General features: G+C 32.4%; 1 protein-coding gene across 1 annotated transcript; it reads right to left on the bottom strand.

Annotated features, from left to right (window-relative positions):
* Positions 1-8,037: 8,037 nt before the first annotated feature.
* LOC141680644 (E3 SUMO-protein ligase SIZ1-like) lies at positions 8,038-14,907 on the bottom strand. Its single transcript, XM_074486816.1, has 14 exons — positions 14,801-14,907; positions 14,474-14,621; positions 13,584-13,693; positions 12,680-12,748; positions 12,438-12,525; positions 12,274-12,349; positions 11,875-11,948; positions 11,543-11,650; positions 10,761-10,916; positions 9,787-9,891; positions 9,388-9,520; positions 9,165-9,225; positions 8,669-8,825; positions 8,038-8,277 (listed from the first exon to the last, which is right to left on the bottom strand). The coding sequence occupies exons 1-14, from the start codon at positions 14,905-14,907 to the stop codon at positions 8,038-8,040; spliced, it is 1,632 nt and encodes a 543-aa protein (XP_074342917.1).
* Between the last annotated feature and the right edge of the window lie 345 nt (positions 14,908-15,252).

Here is a 15,252-nt window from a genome sequence, read left to right as displayed (position 1 = left end):
TCTTGAATTATCGATATCTCAGAGTTCTCTAGTCAAATTTAACTTGTCGATATCTCAGAGTCCTCTAGTGAATTTTAACTTGTCGATATCTATGTGTTCTCAAGTGAATTTTGACTTATCGATATATTTGAGTTCTCTAGTGGAACTTGACTTATCGATAACTCAGAGTTCTGTAATGAATGTAGACTTGTCGATAACTCTGAGTTCTCTAGTGAAGAAATGACTTGTCGATATCTCTAACCTTCATGTCTTCTTGACTTGTCGATATCTCACTGAGTTCTCTAATAGCTTTCCTGATTTCTCGATAAGCCATTCTGGAGTTCTCAAATGACTTCTCTATAACATTAAATCTGTGACTTGTAGAGATCTTGACTTAGAGTATTTTTCCTAAAACATATTTATTCAACTCCAAGCTTCTTCACAATTCTTCTGAGGTATGATCTTCTTGATCTTATTCCAGATAGAATTCTTAGGCTTGACACTGTTTATAGAAAAAGGCTCCAGTCTGCTCCTTTGACATTTTTACAAACTTTAAATGTTACAAGTACAAAATACAAATTTAGATAACAATATAACTTACAACAAACATTATCCCTCGATTCCCGACGAAGGTTAGTGTCCGGTTCACCCCACTTCCTCCAGCTCCTTCTGATGCTTTCATGAACAAAGTACCAGCGAGTGGAACATTCTCACTTTTAAACCTTTTATGGAGGTTATCACTCCCGACATCACCAACAATTCTCTTAGAGCCCCCCACAACTTTATTTTCGTGCTCATCCAACAACTCAATTGAAACAGACTGAGACGACGGGTTACCGTCAACCCTAGGCTTATCAACAGCTCCAGCTATAAATTTTTTCACGAGCGTCATCATGGCTTTGTCCATTTCTCCTAACACTCCACTCTCTATTAATCTCTTCAGAGAATTCCCAACAACTGAACAAATTAAAACAAAGAAATCAGCAGATTAGCAAAACTACACAAAATCATAAGTGAAAAGAGAAAGAAGAAAGAAACATGGAAAATTATAATTATACTCTCTAATACATCATATTAAATTTCATGTCTTACGATGATGCTCCTCTAAGAACTGAGAATTCTTCAGATCAGTGTGCTTATAAACGGGCCTCGACCCCTAGAAAATGTCAAGATATTCTGTATCATATTTATCTAAATTGTTCAAATACTCGACCGTCGATTGTATTACCTTCTGACAAGGCCTAACAAAATCTAAATCCTTTCCTCATATGTAAATCCACTTGGGATGATAGCCAGAATTTAATGACTTCACACTAACAATCTTAGACCTTTTTATCTGAGTATCGAAGTATACTTTTCCATTATAGTACCGAACACAATAAATAGAGAAAAATACTTTTATTGACGGAATTCGATCATTCTCATTGCATAAATATCCACTAATTTGGGCAACTGAATTGGGAGACAACTGTGCAACCCCATAACCATAGCTTCATACATCGTTAAATGAAAGGGATGCATCGGAAGCCGAAGACCATACTCGAACATGATCAACAGAATATCGTGCATCCCAAACTCTGGCATGACCCACATACGATCCTCGGCACCAGGGACCCAAAATTTGTTCCCATTATCAATATTTACCCACGATCTCAACTTAGTCATATTCAACTTATGATTTATAAAATGGCTAATATAGTCGAGACTACTACCATGAAGGAACTCTACCCGACCTAACTCTAGGCTTTCCCTAACTACCCTCTCCCTATACGCCATTTTATCGGGACTCATCGGAGGAGAGAAGCTACTTCAACACCTGAGAAAAAACCCCCTTCGTTCATAAAATCAAATGATTTACAGGAATTTAGGTTTGGAATTTCTAAGTTATCAAGATTAAAAGTGGACTCTTCGTCCCCTTCTTCAAGAGGACGCTTAACTGGGTTACGGTTTGATATTGTTTTTGAGGAATACGAATCTAAGTTAGCCATAGTTTCAAGATCGTTGTTTTATCACTAACACTTAAGCTTAAAAGCAATACATACAGTACAAGAAGAAAGAAGAATGACTTACAGAGTGAAGATGAAAGATAGACGGAGGATGAAATCTTCTAAAATAGAGAATCGCTTCCTTTTTGAATGGCAGAGTGGGAAGACGAAGCGTTCCCCAGTTCAAAATGAACAAACAAAATAAGCACACCAAAAGACTAGAATGATAAAGGACAGAAAACTCCAAAAATAAAAACAATAAAAAATATTAAAAAAAATAATAATCAATTAAATACCTCAAGGAGAATACTTTTTATTTTTAGAAAAGCCGCACAAATATGTGATAAATTACAAATAAATTATTTTTTTGTTGTTTGTTTCTCGCAAAAGCTAAATTCTAACAACTATTATTAAAAAAATTTAGAATTTATTTTGCAGGTTTTATCTCTAAAATACAAGCGACAAATCTAAAGATATTGCAGAGAAATCGGCGCGCGACAATTGTTGGGCCAAGATAAATAGAAGATAAATAGAAGAGGTCCAGAAACGATAGCTTAGATATAAAGGTCTAATGGACCCAATTGTAGATAGGAAATAGAAGGCTATTTCCTCACTTGTAAAGGATTGAAAAATTAAAGTATCAATAAAAAGAAGTTCCTCATATTTTATGACTCAAATATAGGGTCATCATAAGGAGTTCAGTACTGAAGTGACGTTGATATCTATAAGCAGCTTTGATATGGTGTATGGTGTTAGGAGTAGAATAATCAAGTACTTTGGTACCAATATATGGATTTCAAGCACCTAAAGATGGAATTTATCCTGATTTTAAGTTCGTTTAGTGTTTCAGCATGAGGTCAATTATTGCTCACCCTCATTTGTAACCCTCATTTGTAAGATATATACGTTTAATTATTCATATCATTAATTTATAAAAATTATCATAACGGTGCATATCACATTAATAATCTAGTTACTATGCAAGTTATACTGTGAAAATTGATGAACTATGAAATATACATCATGATAAAAATGTAAAATGCCATAGAAGATTCACATATTCGAAAATATAAATATAGTTTTGGTTGGAGAAATTTATTAATTCAAATTTTAATAATATTAATTGCATGTTGTCGTAATTGGCTGACTAATTATTATAGCAAGAATTTTAATAATATTATTTCCTTTCCTCTTTGATATGCTTTTACAGCTCTAGCCTCTAAGCCCGAGGGTTCAAAAATATTAGGTTGATTAGTAACTTCTGGTTGTTGCCATGTACTTTCTGCTGAAAAACAAAGCATATATAGCAGCACCCAAACATAATATTTATACCTTGATGTTGTGTTTGGTTGGGGTGAATGAAATGAAATGGAATGGAATGAGGTTTTAAGTGGAAAATGATTAAATTTTCTAAATTTTTTATTTTCCCCCATTCCATTCATAACCGCCTATATTATAGTTAAACACCCCCAATTTGAAATGGAATGCTCCATTCCTTATTAACCCCATTTTCTTCACAATTCTTATCATAACAATTTTGTCCATCTAATTATTTTTTTCAAATTTTCCCTCCAACTCCCATTTAATTCCTTTAATTACATCCATTCCATTCACCCCAACCAAACACAACTTGAATGATCATGTTTAAGGAATGTTGATATTATATATACCGGGGAAAACAAAGTTGTACTTAATAAATAAATCAAAACCTATATGTGATAGAGATCCATGCAAGATTTCCTCAATATCCAAACCGAAATTCCAATATATTCCACTAACAACAAACAAGGCTTCACTGAATGAAAAAAGTCAGATCCTAACTATTGTGCGTCTCATACCGTGCTGGCTCTACATCAACATATGTAGGGCTGTTCACGAACAGAGTTGTTCGCGAACAAGCTCAGGCTTGGCTCGTCAAGGGCTCGTTCAACTCGGCTCGTTTATAAATTCGAGTTCGAGCTCGAACAAAAGAATGTGTTCGTTAAGCTTAACAAACTCGAGCCGAGTTTTAGTATGTTCGGCTCGAACTCGGCTCGAGCTCAGTTCGAACTCGTTGAGCTCGGCTCGTTAAAGCTCGAAAAAAAACAAAATTTTATATACAATTCACATAAATATACAGACATATACAACAGAGATAGAAGATATACAAACATATACAACAGAGATGGAGAGAGACGAGGGATAAGAACTCTGCACAGCAAATCATATCCAAAGTAAAATTAAACCTAAAATAACCAAATCCCACAAATTAAAACTAAACCTAAACACAACCAAATAACACAAATATTTTCACACACCCAATTCAAGTTGAAGCTCCAATTTTGTTGATATAAGCTTGAATCTGATGCCCCCTTCATCGATACGATTGTTTGTATTGCTTGAGTTAATACAAAAGATTTAGGAGGAAAAGAGAGCTATTGATATAAGTTGAAGCTGCAACTTTATGGATATAGGCGCTATTGAGATTTAGGAGGAAAAGATGAATAGAGGAAGGAGAGCAGAGAGATTGAGAATGGAAAAGATGCGAGAATAGAGAGATTTGTTTGATAATATTGGTTTGGGGTTTTGGATCATGGGTTGGGCTTGGATTTAATTTTAGATAAATAAATTGGGCTTGAATCAGTATGAAGGAGAAAAATATTGCTTTTTTTTTATTTATTTTGTTAACGAGCTGTTCGGTTACAGCTCGGTTCAGTTCGGCTCATTTTTGTTCGCGAACAAGCTCGTGTTCGGCTCGTTACTTAACGAGCTCGAGCTCGAACACGATTTTCTGTTCGATAAGAAAGCTCGGCTCGGTTGGTCAGAAAAAAATATAAAGCTCGGCTCAGTTCGATCAAAATTCGGCTCGACTCGGTTCGTGAACAACCCTAAACATATGGTTCCAAAAAGGTTGACTGCAATAAAAAAATCTCTAACATACCTTCCATATTATTGTTGATCCCATCCATTACAGCTAATCTATATTTGAACTTGTCGCAGGTACTTATATAATTCGCTTCTTCATGATAGTAAAATCTTTTCATCTAATACTATTATATAAGAGACGAAATATTGAATGTTTTTGTACGGTACCTATTTTTTGGTACACGATTAATTTACCGAATTATAGTAGAAAAAGAAATGAAAATCATTTTCAACTATAACACGTTACCTTTTTTATTTCTCTCAATTAAAACAAATTCTCTAAATATCACGGACAAGTTTACTTAATAAAATTATAACCACTAATAACTAATAAATTACCTTTTTCAGCTAATTAATTAATTATTTTATTTAATTATTGTTTTACTTTAAGACTTTATTAAACTCCTTGACTTTCGCAATATATAAATTCTTAACTGCTTCACAAGAGTATCATCTTTATTCCTCGAAAACAACAACAATCTCATCTCGTGGTTTAAGACAATGCAAAAATCTTCTCTTCTTAAAACAATGCAAAAGTCAAAATCATCTGCACCTCTAACCGGTAGTTATCACTGATATATTTTATACGGATTCACAGTGAAAAAATATTTATTTTATATAATTTTTACAATTAATGTAAAAACTAATATACTTAAAATAAGCATTATCTTACAATTTAATTACATAAACAAAATAAAAAAATGATTTTTGAAATCGAATTACTCATCCATCTATATTTTAATATTAAATACGAAACTTTGCATTCCATACTTCAATTACATAATTGTCCTTTTAAAAAACAAATTACTCAATTATCCTTACTTAATTAAAATCTAATCAATTACCTTTATAAGTAAAATAAGTTACCTTTTTTATTTTCACCAACTAAAATAACTCTTTCTGTATAAATATTATAGACAATTCTTTTTAAACTACACCATTTTTAAGTAAAACATGTTATCTTTTTTATTTTCTCCAAATAAAACAAATCTATCAAAAACTAAAACTTAACTTTTAATTAAATTATTATCATTTTTTTTGTAAAAAGCACGTAAAAATATCAATAAATCTATATCGTTCAATAAGTATCATTATTTTTTTCAAATATCTCTTATTAAAAAATTATGAACATATACAGGTATTAATATGATTATCATGCAACCATATCATTTATAAAAATTCAAATAAGCAAATTTAAGATTTCAATTCAAATTATTTTTTTAAAGTTATATAATATTAAAAAAAAAGTTTTGTGCATCACACGGTTCAGTTGGTACTCACTGAAATTAAATAATTGTCCAACTTAACTAATTTATTATTTTAACATAATTATCTTTTATAATATTACAAAAGAATGGACGAGAAAAAAAGTAATTTTATTATGAATTAGATAAAATTTACATTCACGACTCTGAGACTAATGTCAATAAGCCAAATCAACGAAGATTGAACCAAACATATTTTGTTTGGGAATAGTTCTCCAACATTGGTAGAAAATTGTTATGGATGAGAATTGAACCTATATTTTTTAGCGAGTTTATTAAATTATCTTTTTTCTAAAATCTAATTATTATAAAAATAGGTATTATAATATAATAAAAAAAATCATGTTTTACTAATTCAGGCATACTTAAAATTTTAACAATTATTTACAAAAATAATGCATCGCACGGATTTAGACTAAACATTAAAAGTTTGATAGTCGGTCGGTACTTGCTAAAATTACTTAATTGCCTTCATTTAATTGATTTATTATTTTGACATAATTATCATATATGATATTATCGTTTAAAACTGTAAAAACCCTAAAACAAAGTTATATATAACCGGACACAGTACACGAGTATGTGACGCTATTTGAGTATATAACCAGACATAGTATGTTAGTTGATTTGTTGTATCGGGCTAAAACACAATAATAAATATAACCGGTGTGGTTTATAATAATATATAGTACTCATCTAGGCTAAAACTAAATACAACTAATTCAAATTCATCTGAGCTAAAACTAAATACAACTAATTTGTTATTTGATATAATGACATCGAGTGAAAACAAAAGGTTGTATGTAATAAAAGGTTTTTTTTATGTTTATAATATCCATATTATTTTACAAAATTGAAATAGAGACAATATTAATTATTTTATTAAAAGAAAACTGGACATTATTCGTTAGTTTGTATCATAGGGTCGGATATACACAAAATAATATATACTATCATCCGAGCTAAAATAAATTTATATAGTTAATCCAAGATAAAAAATTAAAAATCAAAAAATAATTAGACGAACTATATATATATATATATACTTTTATTAGGGCTAAAAAATATATATAATATATCTGAACTTAAATAAAATATATTAAAATTGGAATATAATTACTTGGAGTTAGTCAATATAATGTGTTTAGATTAAAACAAAATATTGTGTACAACTAAAGGTTAAAACCAGGCTAAAATCGAATTATGATTCCCACTATTGAATATGTTAAAATATTAAAATAAAATAGTTAATAAAATATAACAAATAATAGAATATTAAAAAAATTACAGTTATTTAAAACGCATGGCACGGGTTATAAACTAGTTTATTGTAAAACATTCCTCTATTTATTCCCAATTCCAAAGAAGCATTATTTAATATTATACCTTCCTTAAAGGATCTTGTTTTGTTTCCTTGATTGCAAAAAAAAGTGACTTCATTCATACATATGGTACATCACTATCACAATAGATATTAGTTGCTCGAACAAATATATTGCAAGTAAAGTTGAAATTTAGTTTGCAAATAGATTGGACTAAAACTATGAAGGGACTATAACTAACTAAAACTAAACAAATTTTTACATTTAATTCAATATGTTGTAGAAGTTTTGTTTCTTTTGGCTAGTTAAAAAAAATACTCACATACACACCCACGCCTCAAGAGTTGCATTATGCATCCAATAACTTGTAATGTACAACATCAGTACAATAAAGACAAAAGAAGTTTAAAAAGCTTCTATCAGTTTAACCCCTTTGTGAATGTTTAATTATACTAAGGTCACTCAACCCCGTAGCTAGAGCCGGCCAAATATGCGGGTTCGAACCGCTCATTTGGGACCGGCTCATACGGAAACCGGAAAAAATTCAGCACTAAACGAGTCAGTTCAAACCCGCCCAACTCGCTAAATTACATGAACCGAGTAGAATTCCAATTTTAGAACTCGGAACCGCACAAGCCCGCTTGAGCCCGCACGGACCGAAACCGCACGAGCTGCACGTTGAGCACAACCCGCACGAGCCCGCGGGTGTGCGTCATGCGCCAGTTGTTTCTGCCTGCTTTCTGTCTTGCTTTCTGTCTGGTGCTCGCCAGCTCGCATGCTCGGTGCTCTGTTATAACTCCTTATTTTATTAGGTGATCTCTCCTACTCAAATAGACAGGTAAGTTTTCAATTCAACATATATGAATGCGTCTTTTTTTAGTATTTGTTCACTGTCCATCAACTAAGAAAAGAAAACCCAGTTTGAATTTGCATTATTGATTGATTAGACAATAGAATAATGCATTTTATGCATCATGACACATGTTCATAATGTATGTATAACGGGATTTAGGAAAACATAAATTGATTAAATGATTATTGAACTTCATTGTGCTAGCAAGTTACAACTTGATTTTTAAACTATGTCCACAGTAAGAAATACACTCAAGTTTGGTGAAGCATTTCTTAATTCAAAGCATTGCACGCACACGAACCCGTGAACCCGTGAACCGTGAACTTACTCGACCCGTCAACCCGCCGCCAACCCATGAACCGCCTGGCACGCACTTGAGTTCAGTGCCGAATCCGAGTTACCTTCTGTAAATTCAAGCACAACCCGGCCCGATTCGCTCGCTTCAAGTGCCGGTTCAGTGTTTAGGTTTTCCAGTTTCAACCCGCTTTCATTTATTCCCTTTCTAGAATCGAAAAACCTAACAAAAACCTTAAAACTTAACTAATTAATACAACTGAGTTATCTTTTCAAAAAAATAATAATACAACTGTGTTATGATAGCGTGGATTACAAGATGATGAGGAAGCCTCAAGAGTTGCATTATGCATCCAATAACTTGTAATGTACAACATCAGTACAACAAAGACAAAAGAAGTTTAAAAAGCTTCCATCAGTTTAACCCCTTTGTGAATGTTTAATTATACTAAGGTCACTCAACCCCGTAGCATTATATGTAAAGTATTGATAAATACCTATACAAAGTCCCTGGAAAATTATATTTTTGTGTTCCATATAAGCATTTGTCCTTGAATGGTACTGTCTACTACCTTCATATGGTTCAGACTTTTTCCTCAAATCGACGATCACAAATCCATGATCTATACAATCATAAAAGAGTGATCTAGTTACAGTCTAAAACCTCTGGTATCTAAACATCCCGTATCAAGTTTTGAAACTGCTGTTTTTTGGCCTAGCTCAGTCCGTTTGGTTGCTCTCTCATTCAGAATCACTAATGATCATTGGATCTTCTAAGGAAGCACCGTTATTAGTAGTCCTGGATGGGGAGCTCAAGCCATACTGTACTCTCAGGGATGTGCTGTGTCTATGATCTACAAACCATGAACCATCAGACCTGATCTTAATCTCTGTGGTGTCTTCCCCTGATTGCTCAATCTAAATAATCCAAAAAAGCCATGCACTCAAAGTTAATGGTTGTCAAAATGTTCTATGAATATATAAATAATATTAAGCAAACCAATTTTTCTGAAAAGAATAGTACTATACCGTGCCTATTACTTGATTAAAATAGGGGTCAATTATAATGTCCTCGAATGGATATTTTTTCACGCAAATGGGACATTACGCCTGCAATGGACACTGGTTATACACAATTCACAAACAAAAACATAAAATTTAGCTGTTAACACTCAATCGCTTGCCTGCTTAGCTGTCTGTCTGAGTCCAATAAATGATTCAAGATCAAAGCAAGCCATGTGGACACATGGCTTAAACCTGCTAGCCGTCTTCATTCTAGCACCACTTATCTGCCATTCAGAAGTTCATAATGATTAATATTTATATATAAAAAGTTCATAATGAAAAAAACTTCTCAAATTGTGAAGTTAACAAAGCAAAATGATTTGGTATTTTGGTTATGTAGCCATGTATGGATAGATTAATGAAAGTTTATTACTATAAATATAATATCAGTTTTGAAGAAAGAAAAGAGAGAAATAATCCAAGACTATGGAAACAGTTGCATCCCTACATTGTCTTGTAATTTTATGGATCTAATGAGTTACTTAAATTTATACCAATTTAAGTGGAGATAAGTTTTAATCCATTCTATGAAGAAAAATCTTAAAGCTGTCTTGCCTCGAACAGTATCAAAACCCTAACATCCAGCCATCTATAGTCACAAAATCATGATCAGATTCCCTAAGATTCACAATTCACATCCAAACAATCTGCACTAAACCTATCCAACAAAATATGTACAGAACAACCTAAAATAAGAATGATTTGTTAGCTGAAAGTAAACATAAGCATTGAGGATGTGGTCATCATTATTTCCCTCATAAGATATATAGGTGTTCATCCCAAGATAATTCAAGAAAAAGAAGAATCACTCAGATAACGTAAATCTGAAATATATTATACTAACTACAAAGTCATCCATAAAAATAGAATTATAAAAAAATTACAATTTTAAATTAAAATCCGTGTGTTAAATGCCTTTTTCCAGTTTAAATTTTTCATCAGACCCACGGAGCTTTAAAGTGAACCAACCTAGACGCATTACTAATCTTTTACTAGTCAAGTATTGCAACGGGGGCCCGGGGGACATTACACAGATATGCAACTTCAGCATACATCTACATCTTATGAAAATAATCAAAAAATCATTACTTACTGAGCAACGAAGATTAACTGTCATTTTAGATAGAACTTCGAAGTCCCTATCAGCATTACCATGTGATGTTGTTCCACCTCTTAAGCAGCGAATGACGCGTGCTTTAGCATCATTTAACGTCTCTCCCTCTTGTTCTTTAAGAATTACCTCGCAAATCTAGTAAGAAGAACGACATCCAACATAGACAGCAGTAAATAAGCAATTAAGATATAATGATTGCCACAAAAAGAAAGAAAATATAAAGAACTAAACCTTCCTAAGGTTTGTATGCAGCTAAACAGATGATATAAAATAGCAAAGCAGAATACCAGACAAGGACTGCATGCTATGTGATTGCATGATAATATATAGTTCTTAACACCAATGGTAATTTTTGGGTGTTGAACACTAGCTCTATGTATGCCTGTATACATTTAACACCAATGGTATTTGCAGTTAGATATATCTTACCTTATACTAAAAAAGGAGAACTTATGCCAAACGGCACTTTCTCCTTCAAATTGGACATGTCATTTTCTTAATTAACACATATTTATGTCTCCTTTAACTTTTTTTCTTAAGGTGGCACACTAACATTATTATCATCAAGTTTTAAAACTTTTCGCAAAAAAAAAAAGTCTTCATTATTTGACAATCGGTTCTGTAAATTATGACGTCAAATCTTCTTAACAATAGTATTCCCATTTTGGAGAACTACTATGACTGTTAAGAGCCGCATAAATCTACAAAATTAAAACTTTTCATTGGATATAAAAATTATATTGTATAATAGGGTTAAATACCTCTTTAATGGTGCGTGGTCTAACAAGGCGAACGCCTAGACAAAAAATCCGATTATCTTGCGCTGAAAAAGTGATCTTATTCAATCCTTCTTTCAGGCACATTGAAATCTGCAAGATGCGACAAAAGGCCACAAGTTAGCAGAAAACTATTTAGTCACTCAAATGACCTTAATTATAAAGAATCAATGACCAATGCAAGATATTCATAACATATTAGTTCAGGCGGTCAGCAATGAAGGTGAAAATGGAATCTTGCTGAAGGGCATATATAGTGTAAGGAAACAGGTGTTGCAAAATAAAGTTGGTCAATGGTCACATAAGGGAGGACTTACAAGTGCGCCACTATCGTGACCATTTGCGCCTAATAGTTGATTTTGTGGTCTATCAACAGTCCCCATCTCAATGCCTGAGAATTAGAATGGAATATATAGTAAGCTCAAACTTTTAGATCAAGTATATCTTTTGCAAAATTCATGAAACGACCTTACAATACCATGTCACAATAATATAATCATGTTACATTGAAATCCAATTTCATAACATAAAAAAGTGATTTTTGAACATTATATGAATATCTAAATGTTTGAAAAACTTGTTCTATTTGCGCAGTAAAGATATTTTGGATACCCAACGAAGCTAAGATGCCTTCAAAAAATAATTTCTGTTCAAAGGTCGGTAAATTCAATTGATTAACGATTTGGGTATACACATAAAATTACACGTCTACATACCGTTGACTTCCAGTAGACTATATTTTGGCCAATGTATTCTAAACTGAGCAGCATCATTAGGAAGAATGCACAAGACCTGATTACAAATAGAGTGCTACAACATTTCAGTCACCTAATATTCCAGTTGAAAGGTAGGTGAATAGATGAATTTGTTAGAAGCTTACCTGAATTTTATAACCTTCACGATCAATTAGATCTAGATCTCTACCTTGTATTTCGAGATCTGTATTTAAATTCACGGTGTTGTTTGTTCTGTATATAAAGATAGGTAAAAATCAGTTTTCCAGGACTATGTTCGTATAGAAAGCTAAATGAAAATTAAGCAATGGGGTGCACTAGGTAGAATTGATGAACCTAAGAATCTAGAAAAATAGAAATATACTCATATTGAAAGAGACATCCTTACCCATCCCCTCTGAATTCAGGAAGCTCCAGCCTTGTGGGATATAAAAAATTCTTCATACCAACCCACAACCTGCTTCAGCAAAACGTTAAAACACCAGGAAAAAAGCCAGGTATGCATGAAAGGTTGCAAAAATATTAAATAAGGCTAAGTATTTAAATAATCTACCATGTGAAATATGGTGTACGAACAAAATTTTTATTCAATTATACATATTCTGGACCTTCGAATAAGCTTTCTTTACTATTAAAAACAAATGACTGCAGACCAAATATCTTAGAAGTGTTGAAAATGTTTGTATTAATCAAGTACAACTGAATAATGTAGCTGGTCTTGCATACAAAAAATTTTAATTTAAAAAATAAAAACTTAAAAGAAAAAGGAAATAACACTAATAAAACAGAACAAATCCTAAGAATGATAAAGAAAATTGGGGTGATTGGGAAGCTCGATTCAGATATTACAAATACATAAAGATAAACTACATTGCTAACTTTATCATTTTTGTTGACAATTGCTACATTTGTTCTGGCTAGTCGAGGAGAGAAGATAAAAAGAAATCTGAAATATATAGCAATATTGAGTTTTTTCATTCCGAAAAACAGCAATGTCACGCTGTTCAAACAAGTACAATTTTTAAAATCAAGGTCAATGAGATGTCAATTAGGAAGGGCTTAAAGGTTATATGGGATATCTCCTGATGGATTTCAGAGGAAGAAACATGCAAGTTGAAGAACAAAGAATAACTATGGCTGCGCTGTCAAAAATGAGTTCAAAATAAGATGCAACACAAAATTCAATGGCCAGAAACTTAAAATTTGAATCATAGGACTAATGCACATTTATATATCCCATTAAACATGTTAAGACCATTTCCAGGTAAAAGAATATATTGATAAATACATACAGATCAGCCCGATTTATTCGACAAACTTCACAGTGAAAGTGAGGTGGAACTGCACGAAGGCCTTGCACGCAGACTTTATGTTGCAACACATGGCAATCTGGAAATTTGCACTGTCAAGAGAATTTTTTTAAAAAGTTAATGATTAAATTTGAATAGATTAAAAAGGTGATACTTATGCAAGAGGAAAATAATTATGCTGATGGATAAAAATTTTAAATAGCACAAATGACAAAACACTTGAGCAATTATGCTTGACAAAAATTCACAACGTAACAGGTTAAATGAAGCAATTGCGGAAATTTTAGCTTAGGTTAGATTAAAATAAACAAATAAGAGAATTCAGAAATATCCACGGCATTAAATGTTCTGCCTTTCCTGCTTTCTAGGTATGCAGCAATTTTGTTACTTCAAAGTATTTACTTAAATTGTATATAATCAATTGGAAGTACTAAACAATCATCTATCCAGTCTAAGAAAAATGGTAGCATGACTTCAGTAACACTACAAACTCAAAAGAATGATTCGTATATCAGTACTCAAGATCTAATAACTTCGACCAATGGTGGATTATAAAAGAATCTCCTTCAGGAACAGATTGTTCATTTGGTTTTGTTACTTTGTATGTGATGGATGCAAACTAATAGGTGATTCAACATTTTGTCCCCGTCTCCATGGATAGCCTGTCCAGTGGCAGTGCGTAGGTTCTCCATAACCTCCATTTTCAGGAGTTGCAGTAAATACCACTTACAGTAATAACTAGCCGTTAACATAATTAAGAGCTAATACATTCATTATCTTACCAAATGTAAATTGATTAGAGGGACTGAAAAAACCACCAGAATGATAGCAAATCAACAACTATCCTCAACGAAAAATAAGAACACATATACACGCTTAAAGTCACAATATGCCTGTGAAAGATGAAGTTTAAATTTAACCTCGATCATGTCAGTCTTAAAAAAATCAGGCGATGGGGAACCACACGGACATCTGGTCTGTCCGGCATGTGCTGACTCATATGTTTCTGCCACCATATTTCTGAATAAAAAGATAGAACAAGTGAATGAACGAATCATTCTAAGAGAAAGATATAAGAAATATAAGAATTAAAGAAAAGACCGCCAGTATATTCTTGGAAAGCTACAGTTTATCTTTGGTTCTCAGCTAAATTATTGACCGTAGTATATACGTATTTGACATGACAACCAAAATATCACCTGTGCACGTCTTGAATTAATTTTGCAACTTCTTCCGTTCTAAAAGTATCTGATAAGGCACTCGTTGAGGCACCCAATGGCGCTGAACAAAAAGTAAGAAATGCCATTTTTCAATTTAGAACGAACAAGTGCATAAGAAAAAAAATTCAATTTCAGTTATGTACAACCAAGAGACAAAAGAATAAATATATATAAATTAGAACGATAAAGTTTTGAATTTTTAATTTACAGCTAACAGAGGTTTACAGAGGCTTGACTTCAGAAGTCTGTAGTAAAGTTTAATTTTACAGAATGTGAACACTTTTTTCAGAAAAGAAAGCTTTTTATCTATATAATGCATTCCCACAATCCCCTTGTAGGTGAGCGATATTTACACATACAATAACTAGTGTGAGCGGAGTCCAAAGTTATTTTTACCTGTTCTTGTGAATGTCAGGACTTAATTAAAATAG

This window comes from Apium graveolens, chromosome 8, assembly GCF_009905375.1.
Source record: "Apium graveolens cultivar Ventura chromosome 8, ASM990537v1, whole genome shotgun sequence".
NCBI lineage: Eukaryota > Viridiplantae > Streptophyta > Magnoliopsida > Apiales > Apiaceae > Apium > Apium graveolens.
This window is presented reverse-complemented; position numbering and strand designations above follow the sequence as displayed.